General features: G+C 36.8%; 1 protein-coding gene across 1 annotated transcript in view; it reads left to right on the top strand.

Annotated features, from left to right (window-relative positions):
• Window positions 1–27978, top strand: part of Kcnu1 (potassium calcium-activated channel subfamily U member 1) — a 166743-nt gene that overhangs the window by 123314 nt on the left and 15451 nt on the right. The window contains 6 exon segments of the mRNA XM_076855278.1: window positions 15715–15800; window positions 18903–19127; window positions 20992–21147; window positions 23660–23670; window positions 24546–24587; window positions 27315–27367. Coding sequence (XP_076711393.1) covers window positions 15715–15800; window positions 18903–19127; window positions 20992–21147; window positions 23660–23670; window positions 24546–24587; window positions 27315–27367 — 573 coding nt within the window.

The following is a 27978-nucleotide window of genomic DNA, read 5'->3' as shown; positions in this document are numbered from 1 at the left end:
TGAGGATCAGACCCAGGCCCTCACACATGCTAGGCAAGTGCACTGCTGTTCATAGGATTTTAATTGTTGTTTCAATTTTATTGTTTGATATTGTTCTGTTAGGTTTTCTCTATTACCCTGGTCCAATTTGGGTAGTTTACATATGTCTAGAAATTTGTCAATGTTTGATAGATTTTTCAATTTATTGGAGTATAAATTTTCAAATTAGTTTCTGTTGGTCTTCTGTATTTCAGAAATGTCTGTGGTGGTATTTCCTTTTTCATTTCCAATTTTGTTTATTTGGTCTTCTGTCTCTTTGTATTGGTTAGTTTGGCTAAGGGTTTGCCAATATTTATCTTTACCAACTCTTCATTGAATTAACCATGTATATTGTTTTTTTAATTCTCCATTTTATTAAATTCTGCTCTAATCTTTATTATTTCCTGTCTTCTACTGATTTGCGGATTAGTCCTCCCTGCCCCCAAGGCCTTGAGGAGGAGTATAAGTTTATTTATTTGTAATCTCTCTATTTTTTAATATAGGCACTCAATGCTATAATTTTTTTTCTATTAGAACTACTCTTATACTGTCCCAGAGATTTTGATATATTGCATCTCTGTTCTCATTTATTCTTAAGAATTTCTTGATTTCTTCTTTGATCTGTTCTTCATTTAAAAGACATTGTACAATCTCCATGTGTTTATGTGTTTTCTATTATTTTTCTGGCTGTTGATTTCTAATTTCTTTCCATAATGATCCAATAGGATGCACATGATTATATTGATTTTTGTGTATTTGCTTAGAATTATATTGTGATATAGAATATGGCCTATTCTAGAAAAAGTTCCATGAGTTGCTGAGAAGATAAATTCAAATGTTTGAGGGTGAAATATTTTGTTAATGTCTATTAGATCTATTTGATTTATATAGTACTATTTAGACTGGGAATATCTTTATTCATTTTATGCTTCGATGACCTGTCTGTTGGTGATAAGGTTGTGTTGAAATCACCCAGTGTTTCAGTTAGCTTTTTCACCACTATGACCAAAAGACATGACAAGATCAATTTTAAAGGTAGAAAATTTTATTTGACACAGTATCAGATGTCTCAGTCCATAGACAATGGGCTCCATTGCTCTTTGTTCAAGGTGAGGCAGAACATCATGGCGGAAGGCTGTGGTAGACAAAAGAAGCCCAGTACATTTACATCAAGAAGAGAGAAAGAGAGAGAACTCCACTCTCCAGGGACAAAACATACTACAAAGGACCATGCCCAGTGACCTACCTCTCCAGTCACACCCTACCTGCCTGCAATTACACCCACTTAATGTACTGATAAGTTAAGACTCTCAACACCCAATCATTTCACCTCTAATCCTTCTTGCATTGTCTCACACATAAGCTTTAGGGGAAATCTAATATCTAATACATAACACCCATTATTATTGGGGTCTATCTGAGATTTAATACCAAGGAATAGTTTTTGTTTCATGTAATTTGTGCACTGATATTTGGGGATTAAATATTTATAAAAATATCTTTTGGTGGGATTTTTTCCTTTACCAAGACTCAGTGGCCTTCTTTATCTCTTATGATCAATTTTTGCTTGAAATTATGTCCCCACACTGTATGTAGATGGTTTTACTTTTAGAAACCTTACAAGATTCTCTCAGTTAAGAACCAAAAAAATCCCCTCAGAAATTCTGACAGGGTGAGAAGAGTCACCATTGTGAAATGCACCCAGAGGATTTTTCTCTTTTTTTTCACTTTCTTTTCTTTATTAATTAAAAAAATGACACCAGAATGCATTACAATTCTTATTACATGTACACAGCACAATTTTTCATATCTCTGGTTGTATATAAAGTATGTTGACACCAATTCTTGTCTTCATACCTGTACTTTGGATAATGAAGTTTATCACATTCCACCATCCTTGTTAATCCCCTAACCCCTCCCTTTCTCTCCCACCCCTGTGCCCTATCTAGAATTCATTATTCCACCCATGCTCACCCTCCCTATGCCAGTATGAGTCAACCTCCTTGTATCAGAAAAAACATTCAGCATTTGTTTTTTGGGATTGGCTATCTTCACTTAGCATTATCTTCTCCAACACCATCCATTTGCCTGCAAATGCCATAATTTTATTCTCTTTTATTGTTGAGAAAAATTCCATTGTGTATATATGCTACTTTTTTATCCATTTATCCACTGAAGGGCATCTAGGTTGGCTCCACAGTTTAGCTATTGTGAATCATGCTGCTGTATACATTGATGTAGCTGTGTCCCTGTAGTATGCTGTTTTTAAGTCCTTTGGGGATAGTCCGAGGAGAGGGATAGCTGGGTCAAATGGTAGTTCCATTCCCAGATTTCCAAGGAATCTCCGTACTGCTTTCCATATTGGCTGCACCAATTTTTAGTCCCTCCAGCAATGTATGAGTGTATCTTTTTCCCCACATCCTAGCCAACACTTATTGTTGTTTGTCTTCATAATAGCTGTCATTTTGACTGGAGTGAGATGATATCTTAGAGTAGTTTTGATTTGCATATCTATAATTGCTATCCATGATGAACATTTTTTCATATATTTGTTGATTGATTGTATATCCTCTTCTGAGAGGTGTCTGTTTTCAGGTCCTTGGCCCTTTGTTGATTGGGTTATTTGTGTTTTTGGGTGCTTAGTTTTTGAGTTCTTTATATACCCTAGACCATACTACCAAAAGCACTGTACAGATGTAATGCAATTCCAATCAAAATCCCAATGACATTCCTCATATAAATAAAAAAAGCAATCATGAAATTCATCTGGAAAAATATGAGACCCAGAATAGCTAAAGCAATCCTTAGCAGGAAGAGTAAAGCAGGTGCCATCACTATACCAGACCTTAAACTATACTACAGAGCAATATTAACAAAAACAGACTAGTAGACAATGGTACAGAATAGAGAACACAGAGAGTAACCTACAAAATTACAATTATCTTATTTTAGACAAATGTGCCAAAAACATGCACTGGAGAAAAGATAGCATATTCAACAAATGGTGCTAGGAAAACTGGAAATCCATATACAACAAAATGAAATTAAACCCCTATTTCTCATCATGCACAAAACTCAAAGTTGATCAAGGACCTAGGAATTAAACCAGAGACTCTGCTTCTAATAGAAGAAAAAATAGGCTCTAATCTTCATTATGTGGGTATAGGCCCCAACTTCCTTAATAAGACTCCTATAACACAAAAATTAGAACCAAGTATCAATAAATGGGATGGAATCAAACTAAAAATTTCTTCTCAGGAAAAGAAACAATCTGTGAGGTAAATAGAGATCCCACATACTGGGAGCAAATTTTTACCTCGCATACATCAGATAGAGGATTTTTCGTTACAACAGCGTACTCTCCAAGAGGACTGGAGTAATAAACGGCATGTCTTTGAATCTAGCCCCTCTATGTTTCTGTTTTACCTGGAGTCTGAGATCATAGGATCTGGGAGATAGGATAAGATAGATTTTTGAAGGTTGCAGCCCCAAGACACAAGATCACTAAAAAACTGAAACTTAATCATAAAAATATGTAATCTTCATTTATTTCACAATTACCACCACATCAAAAGGGCTCCATATAACACAAATGAATTGTAGTTGAAATAACTGTAAGGTGCAGACTATGCAAGAAGAAGTTCTTATGGAGACCCATTAACATTAGAGGAGATGAAAATAATGATATTAGAGAATGTTTGGAGGCTCTGAAAACTACAGCTACACCAAGCAAATACAATGCAACTCTTAGACATATTAATATAAAACCTCTAGCTAAGGACCTCTTTACCTTAATGTCATAAGAGATGAGAGAACATAATTGGGAATACTCTGTTATAAGCTACCTATACTACACATGAAGTAGTATCGTCTTATTCTAAGGTGGACTTAGTTTAGGTAAAAATAAATAAATATTGACAATCCCAAGGCAAATCCTAAGTTTTTTTAAAAGGAAATATAAATAATATGCAGAAGAGAAATATAATCATACTGAAGGCTCAATTAAAACTGGAGAAGGTAGGAAAAAGAATGAAAAGGAAGACATGAAGAACAAACGCAACAAATAGGAAACCAATTACAAACATGGTAGACATTACTCCAACTATATAAACAATCATTTTCAATATGAATGGTGTAAACATAACAAATAAAAGTTATTATCTGAGTAGATAAAGAAGCAGAACTCAATTATATGCTTTTCACAAGAAAGTCACTTGTAATATAAAGATTTAAATAGATTAAAATGTAATTATGGTGGAAAAATAAACCATGCTAACACTAATTGAAAAGAAAGCTACCTACATTCATTTTAGCCAAAGACAATTTAGAACAAGAAAAATTGTCATAGATAAAAAAAAGGACATTACATAATGATAATGAGGTCAATTCTCCAAAAAGACATAGCAATTATATTCATATAAAAGAACACAAAAATGAATGCATTGTGTGTGTGTTATCTTTCAGATTTTCCTATGTAATTACTTTTATTGGCACTCTTTATTTCTTCATAGGGTTTCAAGCTAATGTTTCTTGTTCTTTCATTTCAGCCTGAAGGACTCTCTTTAGAATTACTTGTAGTAGAGGTCTACTAGCAACAATTCAGGCACTTTTTGTTTATCTGGGAGGGTTTTATTCTACCATCATTTTAAAATGATATTTTGCTAAATTCCTGGCAATCTTTTTCTTCCTTCAGAACTGTTTGAATGTTCTTCTATTTCCTTCTGGATCGTGTGGAAGAAATCTAATTAATCTGATTAGAAGAAATCTAATCTCCTCACAGATCTCTTGTAGATGATGAATTGCTTTGTATTAGCTGCTTATAAGGTTCTTTAGTTCATGTTAAACCATTTAATTATGATGTACCCAGGTGTGAATTCATTTAAGATTATAGAGCTTGAAATTCTTTTATGTTTCTCAAAGTTCTCATTAAGTTTTTGAAGTTGCTGGCCATCATCTCTTTAATTTTTCTCCTGTCTCCTTTCTCATCTCTCTTTTGGAACTCCCATAATGTGTATGTTGGCACACTAGGTGATATTCCACAGTTTTTCAAAGCTCTGTTCATTTCTTCAGTTTTTACCCTATTTCTTAGTCTGGATTCTTTCTTTTGTCACTCCAGTCTGCTATTTAGCCCCTCTATTAAAATTTTATTTTTGGTTATTGTATTTTGAACTCCAGAATTTCCATTTTTCCCCTGATATTCTATCTCTTTACTAGCATTATATATTTGATGAAATATATTGTTCTCATAGTTTCCTTTAGTTCTTTAGATAGTTTCCTTAAGTTATTTAAATGTATTTATAATAGCTGCTTAAAAATCTTTGTCTAAGAAACCCAGGGTATGGGTTCTCACTGGAAGAGTTTTATTGACTATTTTTCCTGTGTATGGACCCTTTTTCTTTTGAATGTTTTTATTAGTGCATTAGAGTTACACATATACTGGGGGCCATTTTGACATAATCATACAAGTGTGGAATATAATTTGCTCCACATCAGTCCTCAGTACTTCCCCTTTCCCATTCCTTCTCCTTCCCCCATTCCCTTCTCTCTACTGTATTTTGTGTTTCCTAATTTCTTGTTAGAACTCAGACATTTTTAAATAATGTAACATGGTATCTAGAAATTACTTCCCTCTTTCACCCCAGAGTTTACTGTTGCTATGTTTTTCCTACTCTTTAGTGATTTTCCTGAACTGATTCTCAAAAGTCTGTATTCTTTTTAAGGTGTTTACATTTAAGTCTCTACTCATTTGGTTTTGTGATTGCATTGAGACTTTAAAATGTTGAACCATTAAGTTTCTTTGACTCTGACATTGGATTCTTTGTGCATGCTAGGGAATCCTGTCACCACTCTAGTGGTTTACATCTTTGCCTTAACCTTTATTTATTGTTGATGAAGAATTTCAAGGGCAGCCAGAGGTAAGGGATTAAATAGGTCCATCATAGATCTTTCTTGGGCATATGTGCTCTGCAGATGCACACTTTTTAAAAAAGATTCCTAAAATTAGTATTTCAAAATTTTTCCAACTATCCTTGGGCTTCTTAGTCTCCATCTTTTCCTTTTAATGAGTTTTGTCATTCTCTTATTTGCCACATTGATATCCCTGCATCAGGTATCAGCAATCATGAAATTTTTTATGGTGATTATTTTTGAAAAATGTCCTAGGGAAAATGGTTGTTACCACTGAGGAAGCTCTAAGTCAGTTTAAATAAGGATAAATTTTGTGAGTGGGTGGTTCCAGGGAGCTACTCAAAAACTCAATAATGATAATGGGGTTTGGGGAGCTTCAAATACAAAACTATTATTACTATATTTTGAATATTATCAGTGGGAATTTATTTTTTCATCTTGCTATATAAGTACCTACATAATGCCAATGTAGCCTCTTGAAATGCAGGGCTTAATATATGTATTATTTGGCAATTTACAGAAAAAAATTTACCAACCCTGTTCTAAATAGTTAAGTTGACCAGTATTACATCAAATATCTCAAAATAATAGGTAAAGATTAATTTTAAGATAATTTGGTTGGGGCTGAGGATGTGGCTCAAGTGGTAGCATGTTTGCCTGGCATGCATGCGGCCAGGGTTCGATCCTCAGCACCACAGACAAAGATGTTATGTCTGCTGAAAACTAAAAATAAATGTTAAAAGTCTCTCTCTCTCTCTCTCTCTCTCTCTTAAAAAAAAGATAATTTGGCAAAGGCAATCACCCTTAAATGATTATTAAAAGTTTTAAGTTTGGATTAAAAGATAGTTGGAGAGCTGTGAAAAGCAGGGTGAATAAGGAACGCCCATATTAAGAGCAACTAACCCTAAATTATGTAATCACATTTTTCCATTAAAACAAACAAACAGGAAAAAAACATAGAAAATAGAGGAATCGAAATAGAATAAAATGGTCATTAAGAATTTTGATACTGTTACTGTTAGACCTTTTCCCTGGAATCCTGAATGGAAGACAGCTCCGTTGATAAAGTCAGTTGGAAGAGGTTGGGGAAAGACTTCACAGGACATGTAATTTCTCTACTCTTTCTTAGAGTAAAAAGAGCTCAGACATTACTGGGAATCTATTCCCATAGATATTGTGATATGGGAAAAAAGGGATGATTGAAAAGCATTGCACTTACAAAAGAAACAGTCAAAAACTTATTCCCAGGAGGACACATATTATTTATATTTGTATTAGATAGCTCTTATACAGATGCCAGTTTATTGTAGTGTAAGAATTGCCTACAATTTTGGATCTTCCACTTGGCCCACAAGGCCAATAAAGAGGGACACACAGGCACTTCTGCTGGCTGGGTGACTTACTGCTAGGCCACAAAGTGATTTTTTTTTCCCTTTCTGTGAGACATAGCAAGAAAGTTCTGAGTCAAAAATCCCTGCAGATTTATCTCAGTGGTAGAGTGCTTGCCAAGCATGCAATAGGCCCTGGGTTCCATCCCTAGTACTAAAGAAAACAAGCAAACAGAAAACTCTTACTTACCAACATGCAAAAAGGTTTCATGACTTATATCAAACATAAAATGAAATTATATTGCCAAAAGTTGTGTTTGTACATGTGTGTTTGGTGTTGATTATTAAATTGTAGGAAAGTTCCCACAAAGTTTCCAGAATCATATTGTTTCTCCACATCTTCCCATGGCTACAACTAAAATAACAATATTGGAAAGGAAATAAATAAATAAATAAACTCTTCCAAGAGTCCCATCTTGAGTTTTAAGAGATGTAGCATAATGTTTCTTTATGCTACAGTCCTCAGCTTCAAGAAATTCAGATTATAATGTCACCTATAGATTCACACATAAGGAAATAGGAGGACTTAATGAGCTTCAGTAACATAATTTCAAATTACAAGTAAACAGAAGCCGGGGGGTGGGGAATCTTCTCTTTCTTACCCACTCTTATTCCAGTTTACCTTTAAAGAACTGACACATAGGGAACATCCAAGTAAGAGACTCTTCCCTGCCTTATTAAGACTATCTCACCCTGTAAATCCTCTTCTACCTCCCACTAAAATACCCCAACTCTCACCTTTCATCCCTTAAGAACAGCCCAATCTTAATATTCTTGTTAGAGATCACAAAACACAACCTTCCCCAGCCCCATCACAGACCCCTAATTCTAACTTTTCATCTTTAATCAAGGCATGTCAGATTTTTAAAATAGCCATCATGTAGCACACCAAGCAGAAGGAGGGTTCAACATCATGAGTGATCCCAAGTGGCCTCTGTCTCCATTATCCTCATTGCTCCTTGACAGTTCAAGGTGCTAGGTAAAATGTTATAACATTCAGGATACCCATATTCAACAGGCTTCTTCCCCCCAGTGATTGCTTCCAGATGGGAGGAAATCTTGAAAGTCCACGGCCCTCAACACATCATTAGGTCCTGCCAGTGCTTCCAAGAATCCGTAATCACCAGCACTCTATTTCATCTCCATTTCAACATTTGGTCACAAGGATTTCAGAGAAGCTAAATGATATGGATGCAGAGAATTTCACAATTACTTATTATTTCTAGGAAAAAAATATCCATAGTGTTCATGTACCTTGGAATTATTTTTAATTTCCTCTGCAGAGTTTATACCCTTCAATCTGATGCTCACCCCCTCTCCCTCTTTTCTATATTCACACAAGCACACATGCACACTCATGCCAGTAACATGGATACCATTTATTTTTCAGTCCTAATTTATTTCTGGGGGTATTATTGTTAGTAATTTTCCAGGGCAAGCCTCTCACCCCACTGCATAAGAAAAGCATTTATGTCATGCTGATCTCTGACCTGGGCCCAATTCCATAGAAGCTCGGAATATGTATCCATTCAATGAAAAGTATGGTGATTTTTCAGGTATTTTATGCTCTCATTCATCATCTCCACAGACCACCCCCCCCCAAAAAAAAAAAAAGAAAAAGAAAAAGCCTTTTGCCTAAGATTTGCATTTTTCTCATTGATGTATTATACAATCGACAGTATCATAGCAATAACTTAATTATTTATTTCCCATTCAGTTGAACAAAGAAGACCCTGTATCCTAAAACTGTTTATGGGGAATCGGGTGGGGATATCTTTCACTTAGATCAATCTGTATGTTTACTATGTCATTTGATATTTAGAAAGTGTTGGGGGAAAGTGTGGGAAAGAGCATCTAAAAAATACAACTTTATGCTGAAAATATTGGCTAAGGAAATGGTTCTCATGAGAGGTGAGACATGCCCTGAGCACCTGGCTTTCCTGCCCAGGGCACAGACTCTAGTCTTTACTAAAGATGTCTGCTGCAAGGGTCATGTCTCATTTGTCCTCACATTGTAGAAAATCTCAAATGCAATATCCATAAAATGAGGGTCCATCTGGGAATGGGTAAAAAAGGGGGAAATTGCCTTTTTATCTTTTCTTTGCTCTTCTGTCTGGTAACAATTTAAGTTTGAGATACCTACCCACAGATTTTCACAGAAAATGTTCTGCAGAAAAGCTGTCAGTTTTTACTCATCAAAAATAAAGCAAAGCTTAATAGAGAGATGCTCCACTGCAAACTACTTGGGTTTATCTATCCATTTCTGGAATCATCATCCCATTTCTGCCTTCACCGGGACTGGGGCCACTCTGACCTTGGGTCTAACTTTTAAGCAAGAGGGTGGAGAAAATTTCTTTGTGGAAATTTTAAATTGTAAACATTGAGAACCAGAGGGCCATAGATTTGATAGGCTCCATCTGTAAAGCAGCAGTTAAAAGCAAATGGAACACCATTCACAGCTGATTTGCTTTACCCTAAAATTCATTTTCTGTTCTCCTATATAGACTGAAATAAGACTATATTGGATATACTGATACCCTGAATTTTTATAAACCTTTTTTAAAAAAAATACCATTTACAGATTTTTAAAAATTTTATCTGCTGTCTTTACTATTAGAGTTTATAATTCCTTAGTGACTCCATGAAGACCTCAAATATGCAGAGTCTGGAGAGATTAGAAATCAGAAGAAGGTTGGGAATTATAATTCACTAGAATCAATTGTCTTAAAACAGGACTTTGGCCACCTAGCTATCCTCTTCTTCTTTGAACACCAGCAAAAGTAATTTATAAACAGCAAAGGAGTGGAAAGTTTTTCCTGGACAAAGTGTGAAAGATTTTTCTGGGTATAATGTTTCAAGTGTTTTGTTCTTCCTGCCTCTTCTTCCCTCCCTGGGAGCTTTTCAAATCAGTACCTCATTTTGGAAATAGAGCAACCAGTTTTAACCCTGAAAGTCTTACATCCCAGGAAACGCCCATCCCAAGCAAATCAGAACCCGAACAGTTGATCACCCCTAGGTGGTGGGTAGAGGGTTCCTTAGGTCCTTTTTCTCTAAGGTTTTTCCAGAAATCCACCAAGTGGGCTTGATGCCTTGGAAATGACCAGGCTCTTGTCAATGCATGGCATGTGCCCTGACATTTCATGGCAGGTTTTCTGCCATTTACCCAGGAAAGGGATATCAGCAAGGATAATGGTCGAGCTGAATAGAAGGCAGAGAGATTGGTCTGTGCTTTCCTTCTGTCATGGAAGAGGAAGCAAGCACAGAGGGCTTTTCCTGCAGAGAAGATGGATAGCATTCACGACCTTTCCAAGCCTAGTCTATAGTCACTGGGTCCTGGAAGTCACTCAGAGCTGACAGATTCCTTTTTCAGGCTCATCTGTGTGTCTATGGGGTTGGGGGCGGTGAACTGTACAAACTTATCTGTTTAAAAAAAACTCTCAAGTTTACCTGTCTTGTAATGAATAAGTGGCAACTAGATGAAACTTAGAAAAATGAAATCATATTGTGGTCTTAAAGATTAGGCTCAGATTCTGATATGTGACTATGTGGGTGTAAGTATACGATGATGTGGAATGGGGGTGCAGACCTTGGAGCAGGAGAGAGTGGGAAACACTGGTTATATAACAGGCCCGTTTTTTTCCAAATTTTAGGTAAATTTTTTTCATAATACATAAAGTTGTAGTCATTACTGGCGATAAATGAGTATTTGTAAGTCAAGTATGGACTGAATAGCCTTGTGGGTATATACTAAGTCATTAGAGAGAAGGCAACTATAGCTTTCCAAATACAAAATTCTCGGCACCATCAAAGGCACCCTGGGACTCCAGATTTTCCCTTCTTCCTTTGGTGGAAACTTGACCTTTACTTTCAAGAGAGAGCTATAATGAATTTTTCAAATATTAAACTAAGAAAGTCACTTAAACTCCTGAACACCCAGATACATTCCTCCTGTCCTTTCCAACACTTGGCCAGAGGACTTTCCTCCCTTTGCTCAGACTTTATATAACTTATTAATTTTACAATTCAAGCCTTGAATTAAAATATATATTGAATGAAAATATCTACATATCTATATCTCTATATAGATAAATATTATATATGATATTTTAAGGGATTTCAAGTGAAATAGGCATTAATTTAGGATTTCCTAACATCAAAAAAATGAGGCTTGCAAAAAAGGAAAAGGAACTGTAGATACATTTTGAACTTTCTATTAGGTATGGTGAACAGCAGAGGATTTCAATCATCATCAGATTTTTTTTTTTCAGGAATAATCCAAGTATACAAATTGAGGAAATAGTGACAGCATATTTTTTACTCTTGGAAATCATGCTGCCTAACACTATGAAGCTAATCAACTATCTTAATAGACCTTTAAAAGCAACATGATTTAATCCTATCGCATCAGGTGCCATAATTGGAAACCAAAGGCATATGATCCTTTTCTTATATTTTTCTTTACATGATAGGATTCTTTTTTTTAAAGAGAGAGCAAGAGAGATAGAGCAGTAGAGAGAGAGAATTTTTAATGTTTATTTTTTAGTTTTTGGCAGACACAACATCTTTGTTTGTATGTGGTACTGAGGATCGAACCCGGGCCGCACACATGCCCGGTGAGTGCGCTACCACTTGAGCCACATCCTCAGCCCCTACATGATAGGATTCTTGCAGGGTAAGTTGCTGTGAACATGTAAGACCAGAATGGTTTCAGAAAAATGAAATAGAGAAAAGAGTACATCTTCTTTTCTAGAGCACCTGCAAACATGAGATCATAAGACATTGGCTTCAAAAAAAAAAAAAAAAGACATTGGCTTCATGTCTATCAAAACAACCCCCAAAAGGCAGGCATAGGGGAAAAAAATAGCTGCAGGTATCAATCATGTGTTGCACAGTGCATCCATCAGTAGACTGCTGAGAGAATTGTTCTCACCCAGGACACTTGACCTATCAAGTTCCAAAGGTGGAGGCCAGAGGCCGAACTCCAAGAATGTTTCAAGTTCTTTCTGACTGCTCCTAAGTGGAAGTACCACACTGTAGCTTGAGCAATGAGAAGCACATCTTGTGACCAGAGAACCACCCCTAGAACCATCCTCATCCTAAACACATTCTTCTGAGGACCATCTCAGATAACTCCTTTCACATTTTAGTCAGCCTCTCTCACACACAAAGCCCCTCGCCCAAGAGACTTCTGTCAATGGTCAGGATGTGGCCTTTCCTGGATGGTGTTCTACAGCTACTTTTTCCTTCAATTGCATCAACTTTTACATTCTATTCCTTGTTCTCAAGTTCCAAGACTGCTCAGACTCAGATTCACAGAGATGATTTTTGGTCTCTTTGGGAAGATATATTTCTGCAAGCATCATGCCATTTACAAAGCATATGGCAGAAGGGAACTTTAGATAAGGACGGTGACTGAAATTGCATTAAGTTTTGCTTTGGCAAGGACATCAGATGGATGCCTTTAAGATGAAATGGGTCACCTCCAGCCTTTTCTTTTATGCATGTGTCCAACAGGTGTTTCCTGTAAGGCATATATCTGTTTTCCATAACATCAGAATGAAGAAAGATGTTTGTGACAGCTTGTGTACATAGATCATGTTTTCATTATGATAGAATAGTGTGATTGATTTGCTCTTCCAAGTCAAGTTAGAGTGTTCTTGGGACATCATCTTCCATTTTCAAAATGGGCATTTAATTACCAGACCAAGGACTCTTCATCATAGGAGTAGGGGGAGGGTGGAGATTCAAAGAAATGGAAAAAAAGCTGAAGAAAGTAACAAGAAGGAAAGTAGCATTATTCCCCGTGAACTCAAATGGAAAGAATAGAGAAAAAGGAAGCCCTTTCAATGAAGATAAAATAGAAATTTCCAAAATGTTTTCAAAGTATTCAGGAAAAACTAACTTGGGAAAGTTATGTAAACACATATTTTCAGAAATCTGAGGGATAGTGGAGAGAGAAAGGTTCTATGAGTAAGTAATTCAGCCAGTTCTCCAAATCCTGTTAAAAAAATCAAAACCAGATCCAGATGTTAGGTGTGTTTCCTTGTGAGATCCTTTCACATGCTCAGCATAAAGCCACCACCATGGTTCTGTCTAGTACCATTCAGAGAGCCATAGGAGTTAAAATTCAGTACTGGGGCTCATGAATTATTGATATTTAAACCACCAATCATATTAATTCAAATGAACAAAGAATCCATTTTAGTCAAGCCGAACTTGAGGCTTACATTACATCTTCTGAATGGTAAAATGACTAGAACCTACTAACTCCACTACAATTATAAGTAGGTCTTAAATGCAGAGGTAGACAAAGGATTTGATCAAGGTCTTATCTGATCTCCTTAATAATTGCCCTCTGCTTTTCCAAACTTTTCTCTAGAGCTCCACCCTCCCTACTCAGGTTTTGCTGCTCAGGTTCCCCCTCCCTCCCATGACTTTTGATCTGAAACTTCTATAACTTTGAATAAGCTCTTTTATCTGAAAAATTGTGACTATCTAGGCACTTTAGCGCTCAGAAAAACTCCTAAAACTCCATCCAGCACAGATGACATTAGGTTGTATTTCTCCCAAGATGTACAGGAAAATCTCACAGGAGAGTGATGTCATAAGCTACTGATTACCAGGGCTGAATGTTTAGTGTCATTGGTATGTCCCCAAAGGTACTTCAGCAATTAGTAACAAATATTTTTAAATAATTAAATCAATTAATCAAATGAGTAAATAAATAAATATGTAGATAAGTAAAAAGAGTTTTTGTTGTTAGATAAATTTGTGAAGCACTGGATTATATAATTTTTAAAGGGTTTCTTCATTGTATGACTTTTGAGGACCTTTCATATGCTAAAGTGTAGAGTAAATCTCAAAAAGGGATTTTTTTTTTCAAACTTCAGAAAACAATCCCTCAAAACTTTTCCAACTACTGATAGAATATGGTACATGATTTGGGGAAGAGCTATTTGTGTCAGTATAGGATAGACTTATGCTTACTTAGCAAACAGGAAATCTCTGAGGGTTTAGCATGATGAAGACTCCAACATAGGTCAAAGGAGGCACATGTTCTGCTCCTCAATACCACTCATGCACCCAGGCTGATCTTCTCTATAGCAGGTTAGGACAGAGTCTGCAAAGTCACATGAGGGCTTTTCACTACCTCAGTCATCCTTTCTTACATTTCACTGGACAGAACTTGTCATGTGGCTCCATATAACTGCTCAGGAAAGAAAGGAGAATGGGGTATTGTGAACACTTGTGACTTTGATCTCAGCATTATATTCCTGAGCTGGTTTTACTATTTGTCAGCTCTTTCCTTTTATCTATAAAATAAGGGGGGAGGTCCTTAAAGTCTCCAGCAGAGATGGAAATGCTCACCAAATATGGCAATTGTTTCTCATGTCCCCCAGTCCCTTTAAAGTTAACAGGAACTATGTGACTGGTTCTGGCACCATGTGAGCAGAAACTATGTGTGTCACTTTGCAAAAACAATTAAAGGCCTAGGCTTGGTTTTCCAGTTCTTTCCATTTCTGCTACACTAAGAAGGATGCATGTGGCCAAAAGATGGTAGAGCCTCTTGTTACCCCAAGGCTCTGAGTGACTGCGGGAAGCCAAGGCACCTGTTCCCCAGAATAAACTATACAGTGCACTAGAAATAGCCTGTGTTGTGTTTTGGCCCCTGAGATTTTGAGGTTGCTTATGCAGCCTAAGCCTAGTTTTACCTGGCCTATCTGGGTCGATTCTATACCCTAAACTTTCTGATATTCTAGAGTTGATTTTTTTTTCTGTTCTCCAATAAGCACATATACATTTCTTAGCAGTTGAGATCCAAGAGATCATCAAACTCTTTCAGTGGCTGAAAACATACTGCAAAGCAATACTGTGCCTAACTGCATTGTGGAGCTATCAGGTGGAGGCCTTTTCCAAGAGTAGATCAGGATCAGAGCAAAGCCTAGACAAATGCAGGGCAATGAGGGAAGCTGTAAAGAATGCAAAGAGCATTTAGCAAATTGGGAAGTTTCAATTGGGACCCATGAGGAAAAAATACAGAAAGAAGACAGGAGAAAAACAGGCTAAGGAAAAGGGTTACACATAATTCAATCTCTTACAGCCTTTTAAATTCTAGATCAAGGTGCCAACAATACCACTCATGATTTCTGCCAAGCAATAGTGGCATCATAATAGTAACAAAATAAAGAATAGAAATAATACCTTCAAGGCATGTCTAATCTACAGAGAGAACCGGATTTTTCCTCCTTTAGGAGTTAGTGTTTCTTCAGCCAAGAGGTAGTCTGGGCAGACTCTACTTTGGGCTCCAGGCTCTGATGAGTTCCACAACTTAGCTCTTTACACTGGAGCCCCAAATGGTCTCAAACTAACTTTTCATTCTCCGTATTTAGGACTCTTCTAGGCAATACAGAGCAAGAATCTGACAAACTTGATGGCTCGGGCATGTTTCACTGGTGCAAAGCAGTCCCTTTGGAAATGGTAACTTTGGTAGGTGATCTTGCACCACCTATCAAATAAAATAGACTATCTGTCAGGGTAAAGGATGTCATTCTTCTGATTATAAGCACCTGTCATTTTCCTTTGTAAATGGTGAATTTGCAAAATGAAATGATATGCAATATAATCCCTGAGACATTTGACTGCAGGGATAATATAGTGGGATTTGAAACACTTCAATTTCTTCAACTGCACCTCCTGTTTTAACACTTTAGCTGACTCAATTATTTAGAATAATGCTTTTCTGAAACTTTGAGGTTTTTCCAGTAAATCTAATTCATTTAGATCCACCAGGAAAACCTACTGTTTACAAGGACTATGTAGTCATTCCTTTGTTTAAAATAAACAAACATCTCCCCCAAATTACTGGATTTGAAATGTTACTTTTAGAATACTTTTTTTTTTCTTGAAGCTGGCCCTGCTTCTATTACACACCCTAGCCAAAATATGTATTTGTTATATATAACCTGGGCAAATTCTATTAGATATGGTTCTGTCCCTCCTGCTCCTCTCAAGGAGAAAAACTAATCAGTTTACTGAAATGCTAACAACCAAGTTGTAAGAAGCTTTGCATCCTAACCCAGGCTCTTACATCTGTTTTCTGGATCCCCATCTATTCCCATTATCCAGAGTTAAAAACTCAAGCATAATTTCAGGTTTTTTTTTTTCTCTATAAAAGTAACTGATACATTTAACTAATAAAAAATGATTGTTTTCATCTGTATGAACCCTATATAATTTTCTTCTCTATGACTAATTTATAATTATAATTTTTGTGTTGCTTTCCAAAAGTAGTTTAGTTTCTTTTTCCTTACTCACATTCACATAAACACAAACATCTTTGTGGCTCAGTGCCAATGTCCTGACAGAATATGTTCCAATTTCTGTAAAAGTATGATCAATCATTTAATCAGAAGTATCAAATTGTCATAGCTGTCATATCAACTGGAAGACTATTAGGGTTGCTGAAACGCACCATTTTAGCAATTAGGTCTTATTCTAAACTATGCAAAATAAACATCCGTTGAGCAGGAAGCCAAACATGTTTGCAGTGGGAGGCAAATCTTTAGAAAGAAAGGTGAAGAAATCAAATTCTGATAAAGGCAGCCAAGAGACCAAGAAAGGGAAATAACACTTAATTAGAACATTTATTAAGCACAAATTGCCAATGATAGATATTTCCCTTATGATACTTGATATGGAATATAGGTCACTCAGAGCAGCCACTGAGTCCTTTAAGTGTAGAAGGCCTTTTAGTTTTAGAAATGCTAAGGGTTTTAAAACTTGTATCTGTAAGGGATAAGTTTCCAGACTACAAAATTCAAGAAGGCTTCAAACTTGGTTCTATTTGCAGAAGGATCAAGTGGAAATATTCAGTTTAAGCTACTTTGAACAAATAGTACAACCTCTCCTTCCCCCCAAAAGCCACCATCTTTCTTAATTGGGAGACAGTTTTGTGCTACAGTTTGTTAAAGAAATCGCCTCTCTAGCTGTGCCCATAAATGCATTCCGCCATGTATCTTGTTTCTAATTGTTTAGTTCTCCTCAGAAGAGTAATTGTTGGACTTCAGGCATGTTACGTTAAATACCATTACAGGCTTCATTATTCAAGTTAAAACTAATCAGATTAACTGCAGACAATTATTTAATAGATTTGGTTAAGATTCATATCACTCTCTAGCAAAGCTCTCCAGACAAATAGTTTTATTTCCCCTCACAAGAAGATCCCCTTAGAAAGAGAGTATTTCCCAGTATTGGCTAATCTGATCAACTTTAATTGGGGAGATGTCAGATGCTACTTATTTATCCTGTTAGACTTTGTCAAGCCCTGTTTTGTAGAAGTTTGTCATTTGACCTTAAAAACAACAGGCATAATAAAGAACGACATATCCATTTGAAATATTGTACATCTTTATGTGCCTAGGAATGCAGAACATGCTCACATGTGAAATTAAAATGCATTTAACTTGTTCTCTACCAGCTTCCCAATGTCCAAGTAACATTCGGATTGGATCCATAGTTACAAAACAACAGTTAATCCCTCAAGCATGATGCTTTCAGTATGTTGTTTAATTCCCGCAACAAAATTAATGTTTATTTTTATGTTTTACCATTTGAAACATAAAGAAATTGAGGGTCAGAGAAGTTAAAGTGACTTGTTTATTCACATAGCTAGGGATAGAGCCAGAATACCTAGTCGAGTCTTCATCTTCACGTCCAGTGCACTTTGCATTCCATCTCAACACCATAGATGAGGCATCACCCATTCCCTGAAAGACTAGAAAGATGCCTAAAATAAGTTTCCTACAGAATATCAATTTTTCACTTACACTTGCTTTTATGAGTGTCTATGAAGGAGGAGCCCTAATCTCAATATATGTCCTACAAATTATATTATATTCGTCTTAGAAACAGAAGTGATGTTAATAATTGACCTGTTTAGGATCAAATGGCTTTTTTGTAAACTTTCTTTTGGGTGCTTGGCTTGATGAATTTCCTTGACTCAGGAAAGTTTATTGAATCAGTTCCATGTATTAGGTTAAGCCATATGAAATGGCCAATACTCAACCATTCTTGACCTGCAAAAATGCAATTCCACGTGGTTCAAACAACTGTATGAAAAACCACTGAATGACTCAACATATTACAAACTTAATATAATTTTCAGGGCTCTCCAGCAGACTTAAGTTTGACAATGGAATTTGGAATCTCAGCTTTTCACAATCAGACTATAGCACATATGAGGCTAAACACAAATAATAAAAATTAAGAAATATTTTCCCTATTTGACCCAGTGGTTTTACATTTTGAAAACTAATGTTGATCTGAGTTTTACTTGATTCACTCTAGGTTGATAGGAAACTAAAAGAAGAAAAAGGTGAAATAGGAAGTAATTTCACAGAAAAGACACAAATTATAATTGCACCACTTAAGCCTAAGTTGCACTTTTATAAGCAATTTTCAAAATCTATTAACTTTATGAAGGTACCACTGTGGATGTACCTAGACAAGTCAGGATGAAAGTAGGTGTCCTCCTTGAGGAACTCTTATCTTGTTTATGAAATGACTCAACTTTGGTGTGCTTATCCTTAGAAACGATCTGAAAAGTCAAAACATGATTTTCGGAACCACATCATAGCGTGCGTATTTGGAGATGCCCACACAGCCCTGATGGGGCTTCGGAACTTTGTGATGCCCCTAAGAGCTAGCAATTATACCCGGCAGGAGCTGAAAGACATTGTGTTCCTTGGGTCTCTGGATTACATGCAAAAAGAATGGCGATTTCTCCGGAATTTCCCCCATATATATATTCTGCCTGTAAGTATCATATAAGGAATAATGAATATTTATAATGATAATAATACTAGAATTAATAACACAACAGTTTGCAATTGTATTCTGCATACCAAGGGCCAGAACTGTTCTAATTATTTTTAACTGTATTAATTCATTTAATCCTTGAAATGACCCTAGGGGATAGATATTAATGATGTTGAACTTCAAGTATGGAAAGAATAACTAACTTGCTGAAGATAACACAGCAATTTAAAAAAATAAAATTTATATGTAGACATCATGGTTCCTGGGTTTTTGCTCAAACTACCATATTTTATGGTATTTATACAAAGAAGAGTTTCTCTGCATTTCTGAGATTGACTCTTAATGGCCAAACCTAAGCCAATAGTCTTTGCACTCTTTCTCATCTTTTTTGGAGACATCTTATATGGAACACACTGTGCTACATGGTCCCTTATAAGTGTAGGAAGTGTTAGAATTGGGTTTACATTTTTGAGATATAGATTTTCTGTAATTTGAATATTCTTCCAAAACTCATGTTAAAATCTAATTGCCATTGTAACAGTGTTGATAGGTTGGACCTTAAATTGATGATTATGTTAGCAAGGTTCTGTCCCATGAATGGATTAAGTCTGTTGTCATGGGTGTGGGATTAGTTATTGTGAGCATATGTTCCTAATTAAAGATGAAGTTTGGCTCCATCCTCTCTTGTGGGTGTGTGAACTCTTGCCATTTGATGCCCTCCACCATGATATGATGCAGCAAGAAGGGCTTCACTGGATATAGGTCTTCCATCTTGGATTTCCCATATTCTAGAATTATGAGAATTATCTTTATAAGTTACCCAGTCTGTGATATTGTATTGTAGCATCAGAAAATAGTCTAAGACAGGATCCATTTAGACAGGATGCTTATGTGGTATTGCAGTTCCAATCTATTTCATTACTCTCATGGGTTTTATCCCAATGTATGCTACCATTTTTCTAGATAAAAAGTCTACTATGTATGCCAAAGCATTTGGAATTTTTCTAAAATAATATTGGCAATATGTAAGCAATATTTTTCAAACTTCGAAAAGGTTTCTCTCAAAAATCAAATTACATTTGCTCTATTAAAAAAGACATCACAGGGGCAGGGGTTGTGCCTCAGTGGTAAAGCATTCATCTAGCACTTGTGAGGCCCTGGGTTCCATCCTCAGCACTACATAAAAATAAATGAAATGAAGGTGTTGTGTCCAACTACAACTAAAAAAATTAACATTTTTAACAAAAAAGACATCACAAAGTTCTCTGTTCCACCTCCCTTGCTTCAGTTCATATGATGAAGAAAAGAAAATGACTAGAAGTCTCATATCCAGCTAGTATATGGTATTACCAATATTAGATTCCATGTTTCCTGAAGATAGATAGAAGTAGATAATTCCCTATTTGTCCACTAAAGGAAAGATGTAACTGCCATGTTGCTAGTTAACCCAGAGTATACATATAGGCTGGGTTACTAGCAAGATTGCAAGGATGCAAAATTTTCATTCAGATCCATAACCTCTCCTTTCTCTGAATGTTTTCTCACCATTGTCACCATACACTACTTCTCTTCTCCCACTTAAGTCATGTAAATGAATTCTTGTTTTCTCCACACTGCCTGCTTTTATCTCATCCAAACTTGCTCTCTGGGAAGGGTCTGTGAAATCTATTCACAACAAGGTAATAATGATTAGCATAAATATGTCATATATCAAGTAAATAAGTATTTAGATCAAGCCAGTAGATGCTGGAGATATTTGAGTGTGCAAATCACATCACCCACAAAGACCCACCACTATGAGCCATGATATCAAATCCTTTCATCTGAAAAGTTCCTTCTCAATCTGGTTTTCTCTCATCAGGGATCTGCACTCTATCCTGCAGACCTACAGGCACTCAACATAGAGAAATGTTCCATGTGTGCTATCTTAGCACCCTCATCTAAGCCATCAAGCAGCCAGACTCTGGTAGACACAGAGACCATCATGGCCACTCTCAATATCGGATCACTGCGGATCGTCCCCTCTACTGAGAAACATTCAACAAAAGGTCAGAATAGTACTCCTGATAGGAAGAGGCTAGGAAAGATGAAATAAGGACAGAAAACTAACTCCTCTCTGAAATACTTTCATTATGAAATATAAGAGAGGTTGATTTAGATATCCTCAAAGATTCCTTCCAACTCTGACAATACTGTAATAGGAGTAGCCTACAATTATTTTCTCTGAAATTCTAAGTCAAATGAAGACCAATATTCATCTTCTAAAAAAATTCATGTAACACTGTTTTCCCATTTTAAGAAAAGAAATCACAGAATTCTAAGTGCTATTATTTTTGTTGTTATTAATCTAATATCAGTGAACCTAGAAATTGGCATGGTATAATTAATAACAGTATTATTATTAATTATTTTTCACTGAATCTATAGGTATTCAAGGTACAACTCTTAGTTTCATGGTTGAGAAAAGGAATTGTAATTATCTTTTACTCTTCAAGATGCTTTCAATGTGTTAATTTCAGAAAATTATCTTAAATGTCCTTTATACACTGTCCCATTTCAGAATCATATTGGGAAGAAATAGTAAGAGAACAAAGGGGATCTCTTTAGGGTGGAGATCATGTATTTTCCTCTGTGGATTCCTCCTAGCACCCGTACAATTACTATCATTTATTAGATGCTTAAAAAATACATATTGAATTGCAGTAAATAAGCTAGTGGGCTGGACCAAAATGTGACTGAGATTAATACCCACTACAAAGCTGTGATTTTCCTTCTTCCCACTAACTGGGAAAAGTCCTACACCTTAGTATCTCTCCAAAAATTGACCACCACTCAACTGAATGTGAAAGTACTATTACTGCAGAATATTCTATATCTAAAAGAGACTTACAATTCAAGAAATAAAAATAAAACCTAATTGAAATCACTTCAAGATGAAACACTGGGTCCTCAGGCTACATCACTGCTGACCACAGCTTATCCACCTTGTCTGGTACTTAGAGAGTCAGAAATATCAATGACAATGTAAGGCTCTCCAGGATTATGGCTGTGGATAAAAATGTTCACAACTGGGAAACCAAAAGAACCCCCACTACCACCTCCCAGGTATTACTGTTAGTCAGGAACATAAAAGGTTTTGGGGACAAAGGATTAAAGGGGCAATCTAAACTTTGGTAGCTGAACAGAGCTGGCTACACATCCCCACTAAGCAATCAAATCCAACTCAAGATTTCACATTCAGAGTTTTAAGGTTTTTTTTTTTTTTTGAGAATAGATCTAATAAAAGAGTACTTCATGAATATCAAAGTGTCATACACAGCTCAAGTGAGGAGATGTGAGCCTTTCTTCTTTTGAAAGAATCAGAAGATCTATAAACAGGCTATTGTGTTGTGCTACAGGATTCCTTAGCTTAGCAAATAGAGTCATTCCTCATATTCACACATGATGTGTGTGTGTGTTTGTGTGTGCATGTTGTGGTTAGATGCATGCATGCTTGCAAGTGGACAGAGAAGATGTGTTCACTTTGAAGACAGTATCATGCATATAGAAATGAAAATGTGCACAATATGTAAACCTGATATAAACTGATACCATCATAAGATATCTTGTTAATGGGCTGGATGAATAGTCCTTCCTATTATTATTTTTTAACCTCACTTCCTCTATGTGCTAGGAAAACATTAACATGTGATCCTAATTCTGGTTTCCCTATATTTAGTGATTTTCATATATTTATTTATTTACTTATTCAACAAAAATATGTTGATTTTGTGTGATGGGTCAGGTACTTTGTTACAGTCTAGAAAGTAGCCCTTAAGGTACCAATTGACTGGTTTGGTAGAAGGAGATAGAGGAAAGAGTGGAATAGGAATAGAAAGAGGAAGAAAAAAGGAAGGAATGTCAAACTATTTGAAAGATCATAAGGAGTGAGCAGGCAATTTCCCCAAAGATAAAAAGACAAGTACTTGTAGGCTTTGCACCATTCCTTATATGAATGGGATTTTACCCATCAGAGTGATGGGAAATTTGGGTCCACATAGACTCTGCAACCTACCTGACAAAGCTCATCAAATCTGCTTATCTGGTAGTAAGCCATCAATGAAATTCTAGTATGAGCACATTTTGAGGAGACACATGAATAATTGCTCAGGAATTTCACCAATTTCTGTAGCATCATAAGAGTCAGTCTGGAGTTTGAATGTAGAAATTTCTAATCCTCAGAGAAGCCTCTTTGTCCCTCTTAATCAGTCTTCCCTTTCCACATTAATAATCCTCTTGCACCATATTGATTGAAGAGGTGTAAACTCTCCTCTAAGCATTGAAATATGAAGGATTGTGCAATCCCTCCTCACTGAGTACCTCAAGGGGTGTTTTCTTTCCCTTTCCTTCAGTCAGTGGTTCTCAGCCAAGGGCAGTTTTTCCCTCTGACAGTGTATGGTGACAGCTTTGATTGTCACAACAAAAGGGATACTTCCAGTATTTAGTTGGCAGAGGACAGAAATGCTACTGAACCTTTTCCAACCCAGAAGGACAGCTCCACGTGATAAAGAAATGTCATCAGCACTAAGATTGAGAAACCTTGTCCCAGCATATTTGGTGAGCCTTTTGTGAGGTCATGGGGCTTGTCCACATCTTCACACCACGACAAACTCACATATGAAGTTAAGTTACGGCAGAGATTCATACAGCATGTTAGGTGCGAGGGAAGAACCGAGTAAGGACTCTGCAAAGGTCCCTAAGAACACCAGGCTTCCTGGACATCTTCATGGCAAACCCAAAGGTTTTTCAGTAATGCTCTAATTATTGCCCTGTCATGTCACAAGAACAGGTTGGCAAACCTAGGTACTGAACTAAATAATCTGTGGCATAATCTAAACATATAACGGTAATTAAGTCTGACAACTTAATACGCTACTGAAATTTAAATGTACAGTAGTAATCTACAATTAAGCAATCTTTTGTAATAGCACCCTGCCAACCTGGAAGATTTCAGGTATAATACGATGTACTATTAGGCAGCAAAAATATTGACATTAGTAAAATATACTCAGGCTATGATCTGACGCTTATTCAAATTAACCATCGCTCTATAAGGGAGATAGGGTTGAGGTGGAAATTCCGTTGCTGTCCTTCAGTCAACTTTGGAAACAGATGTTTTATGCAGTCACCTTAGCTAAAGTGGATGTTTCTGCACACACAGAGCATTCTACTCCAAGTAGAATTCCCAAGTCCTCTCAGCAGGGAACTGGAGTGAGAAAGTAGGATTCGAAGGAGGGTTTCCCCACTGAGATGTTTCCCCTTTGAGGGAAACTGATCCCAATATTTTACTAAGACCAACTACACATTGCATACCTAATAGAGGGACAAAGTAGGTACTCTGAGAAGGACATGAGCTTTGAAATGGGTGCTGATCAGGACACCCCACCCATCAGTTACAAGCCAGTGACAGGGGACAAGGTATGAAAACCTTGAGTTTCTCCTTATTCTCCTGGAGGATCTAGTCACACTCCATTCACAGAGTTGATGTGACGGTCATGTAATTCTCTTTTCACCTGGCAGTGTCTACTGTTCACAGCCACCAGAGGGATCCTTTACAAATATTTATCAGATAATCTCAGTTCCCTGCTTTAAACTGTAATGTTGGCCAGTAGTAATTATACAAAAATTATATAGGGTCTTGTGGGCTGATGGGGAGTTTGAATTTCCTCCTAATTCATCCTGTTCATGCTGGACCTTTCCTCCCTTAGGTCCCTTATTCCATTCCCTCTGCCTGAAAAGGGCTGTTTCTCATTCCTCAGGATTATGTTCTGGTGTCAAAGATGCCTCCCTTTGAGCCCCAACTGGAGTCACCTCCCCAACCTCATTTATTAGTCTCTAAAATCTTTAGGGGTTTTATAGGCATGACTATCTGAAAAAAAATATAATTGCAACATGTGACATATAGCTGGGTCAGGGGGACTGTTCTTAGTCCTCTAGTGAGGTAGATATGATTTAAGTGTTTGTAGAAGGGAAGGAGGGAGGAAAGAGGGAAGGAAGAAGGTAAAGAAGGAAGGGAAGAAGAGAAGGAGGGAAGGAAGGAAAAAAGGATGGAAGAAGGGAGGCAGGAAGTGGAGGGAGGGAGGGAGGAAAGGAGGGATAAAGCAGATAAAGCATCTTGTACATCCCGAGAATAAGGTAGCATTTCAATTCCCTCAAGTATTCCTGCATTATAAAAATCTCAGAGATTTTTTTTCAGTCCATCAACTGTAAGATTTATCTCTAGCCACCAATATAAATTTTCCTCTTAAAAAACTGTGGATCCAGTTAGCCCTCTAGGCTTCCATTTCTTCCCCTACAACTAAAGGACTTTAGGAAATTCCTGAGGTCACTGCTGGTTCTAAATGCCAAGTGCATTGGGTTAATTATGGGAGCTTCTATATCCATGACTATATCAATGACTCAGAATATTGGTGGATGTCAGAGATATATTCAGCTCCACTGTGCATTGACAAGAAGTGTCTCTTTTACTGAAGACTTCTTGGGGAGATGGAGGATGTGATAAATACTGTTGTACATAGACTTCCATCTGGGGGAAAAAATCTCCCTTTGGATTTCATCTTTTCCCGTCTCGATTTCAGTGGCTGGATTCTCTTGTCCTGCGTCTGTTCTCAGAAGGCCTCGCATCTCCATTCACTCCCTATCCACCTTCCCTACCTCCCCTCTCCCTTATGGATCACCTAGCTCAGTTCAATAAAAGACCCTATTACTTGTTTTTTCCCAAAGCAATGGAGAATCTTAATCAAAAGCAGACTTTGAATTTTTACAGTATATTTTGTCTGTTACATAGCATCCTCAGAAAAGTTCAAGAACAGGGATCAACAGTTTTGAGGCCTCACTTATGATGAGGTAGTTAACATTTTATTTATTTATTTATTTATTTATTTATTTATTTATTTATTGTGCAAGGCAAGCACTCTACCCACTAATTAACTTAAAAAAAATTTACCCTCATTTCCCATAGCTCTGTCTCCTTTATACTTTTTCCTTTAACTTTGGAGAGTAGTATTCTCATATCATGCTTTTTAAAGACTCTTCAAAGTTCACTACATGAGGAAACCATGTTCCAGGCAGGTGCTGTATGTCATCCCTCTTCTAGAGTGGAGGCTCACACCAGATTGAAGTGTCTTGTCTCCTAAGGCAAAAGGAAGATTGTTTATAGACTGAGCACAGCAGTCAAGATCCCCAGGTGGTACCTCACCCAGTCAGCTCTGCTGAGCAGAAGGAAGACATACACAAGTGCCTCTACCCAGAGAAGATCTCAAAGAAAAGGATACCAGGAAACAGAATTCATTTGCCATGTGTCCAAAAACACGGATGGAGCAGCACTGCCACGTTGTGAATGGTTTTCTAAAAGTTCTATGAGTAAATCAATGTGGTTTGAGGAACTGACTGAGTTATTACCCAGCATCATCACATCATGGAGGATAATCATATCTTAATCACGATGTCAATAAGCAACTCCAAAAAGAGCTTTGACAGTTTTTGCAGTCCAGTCAAAGTGTTCAAAGTGTTGTTTAGAAAATATGCACATAAATATGCACACACATACATACTACCCCTCTCAAAAGGAGATGCCGAGGAGACCTAAATATAATTGGCTATCTTCATCTGATGGATCCACCACACCTGGATTACACCCAAACACAGATGGGAAGTATTTGGAAAAAAAACTCTTGAGACTTGTACAGACCTGTTTCTCCACTAGTCTCTAAACAATACAATATAATATTTAGGTGCGTAGCATTTGCCTAGTGTTAGGTATTATAGGTAATCTGGAGATAAAAGATATGGGAGAATGTAGATAGGTTATATGCAAATACTATATAACTTTATAAGAAGTGTTTTGAAAAGAAAATAAAAGAAGGGATTTGAGTAATCAAGGGTTTTGGGGTTTATGGTGTTTCCCAGAACCAATTCTCTACAGAAAAGGTACAATTGTAATATACTCTTTTTTCTAAGTATAGGAAAAGATTTGGGATTTGAGTTTGAGAGCAAATTTGTTAAGATAAAGCATCAATTCACATTGTGTTCATATAAATCCTTGCCAAGGTTTGCAAACTATTTTATTTACATTTGTGCTCTCTTGTTGTTGTTGTTGTTGTTGTTATTGTCTCTTTCTACAGAAGTGTGTTTGCTTGACTTCAGAGACTATTGTGGGAAATCAAAATACCGACGAATCCCCACCCTCACTGAACTGAGTAAGTTGGGTTTCAAGGGCGAAATTCAAAGCAGAAATCTTTATGATGCATAATTGATGTCCCAAGGTTCTTTCTAAGGACTGAGGAATCAGAATGGGACCTAAAGAGCTTTAAGTGCTTGGCTTAATGTCATGGTGGGTTTTTACCTGACTGCTGACTTCATCTTGAGGAGCCTATTCTATCTTGGTGTCAGGGAGCAGGAATAATATCTGACTTCTCCATTCTCCTGGATAACAGGAGAGGGAGGGAGACCAGTAACCAGCTCAGTCTTATTCAAAGGGAGGGGATGTGAACTTGAAGATTGCTACATCTCCTTGTAACTGTATCTACCCATCATGAGACTTTTCCCCATGACTATCTACCCATCATAGGCAGATGAAGCATTCAAGCTGCAGACTTTGAGGAGGTGCTCATTCCTGAGGTCATTAAATTTTAACTCCCAAATGTCTCCTTTGCATCATCTGAATCCCAACCCTCTGTGATGTGCTTCTAATATGGAAACACACCTTGGAAGAATTACAAAATAAGCTGTAATCTCTCATCAACATCTCATGGAAAATGAAAATGTATAAAACTTTCTAAGATACGAGGAGCTCTCAAGCAGAAAGCAG

Source organism: Callospermophilus lateralis, chromosome 4 (assembly GCF_048772815.1).
Source record: "Callospermophilus lateralis isolate mCalLat2 chromosome 4, mCalLat2.hap1, whole genome shotgun sequence".
NCBI lineage: Eukaryota > Metazoa > Chordata > Mammalia > Rodentia > Sciuridae > Callospermophilus > Callospermophilus lateralis.
The sequence above is the reverse complement of the archived record's forward strand: the minus strand, read 5'-3'. Positions and strand labels throughout refer to the sequence as shown.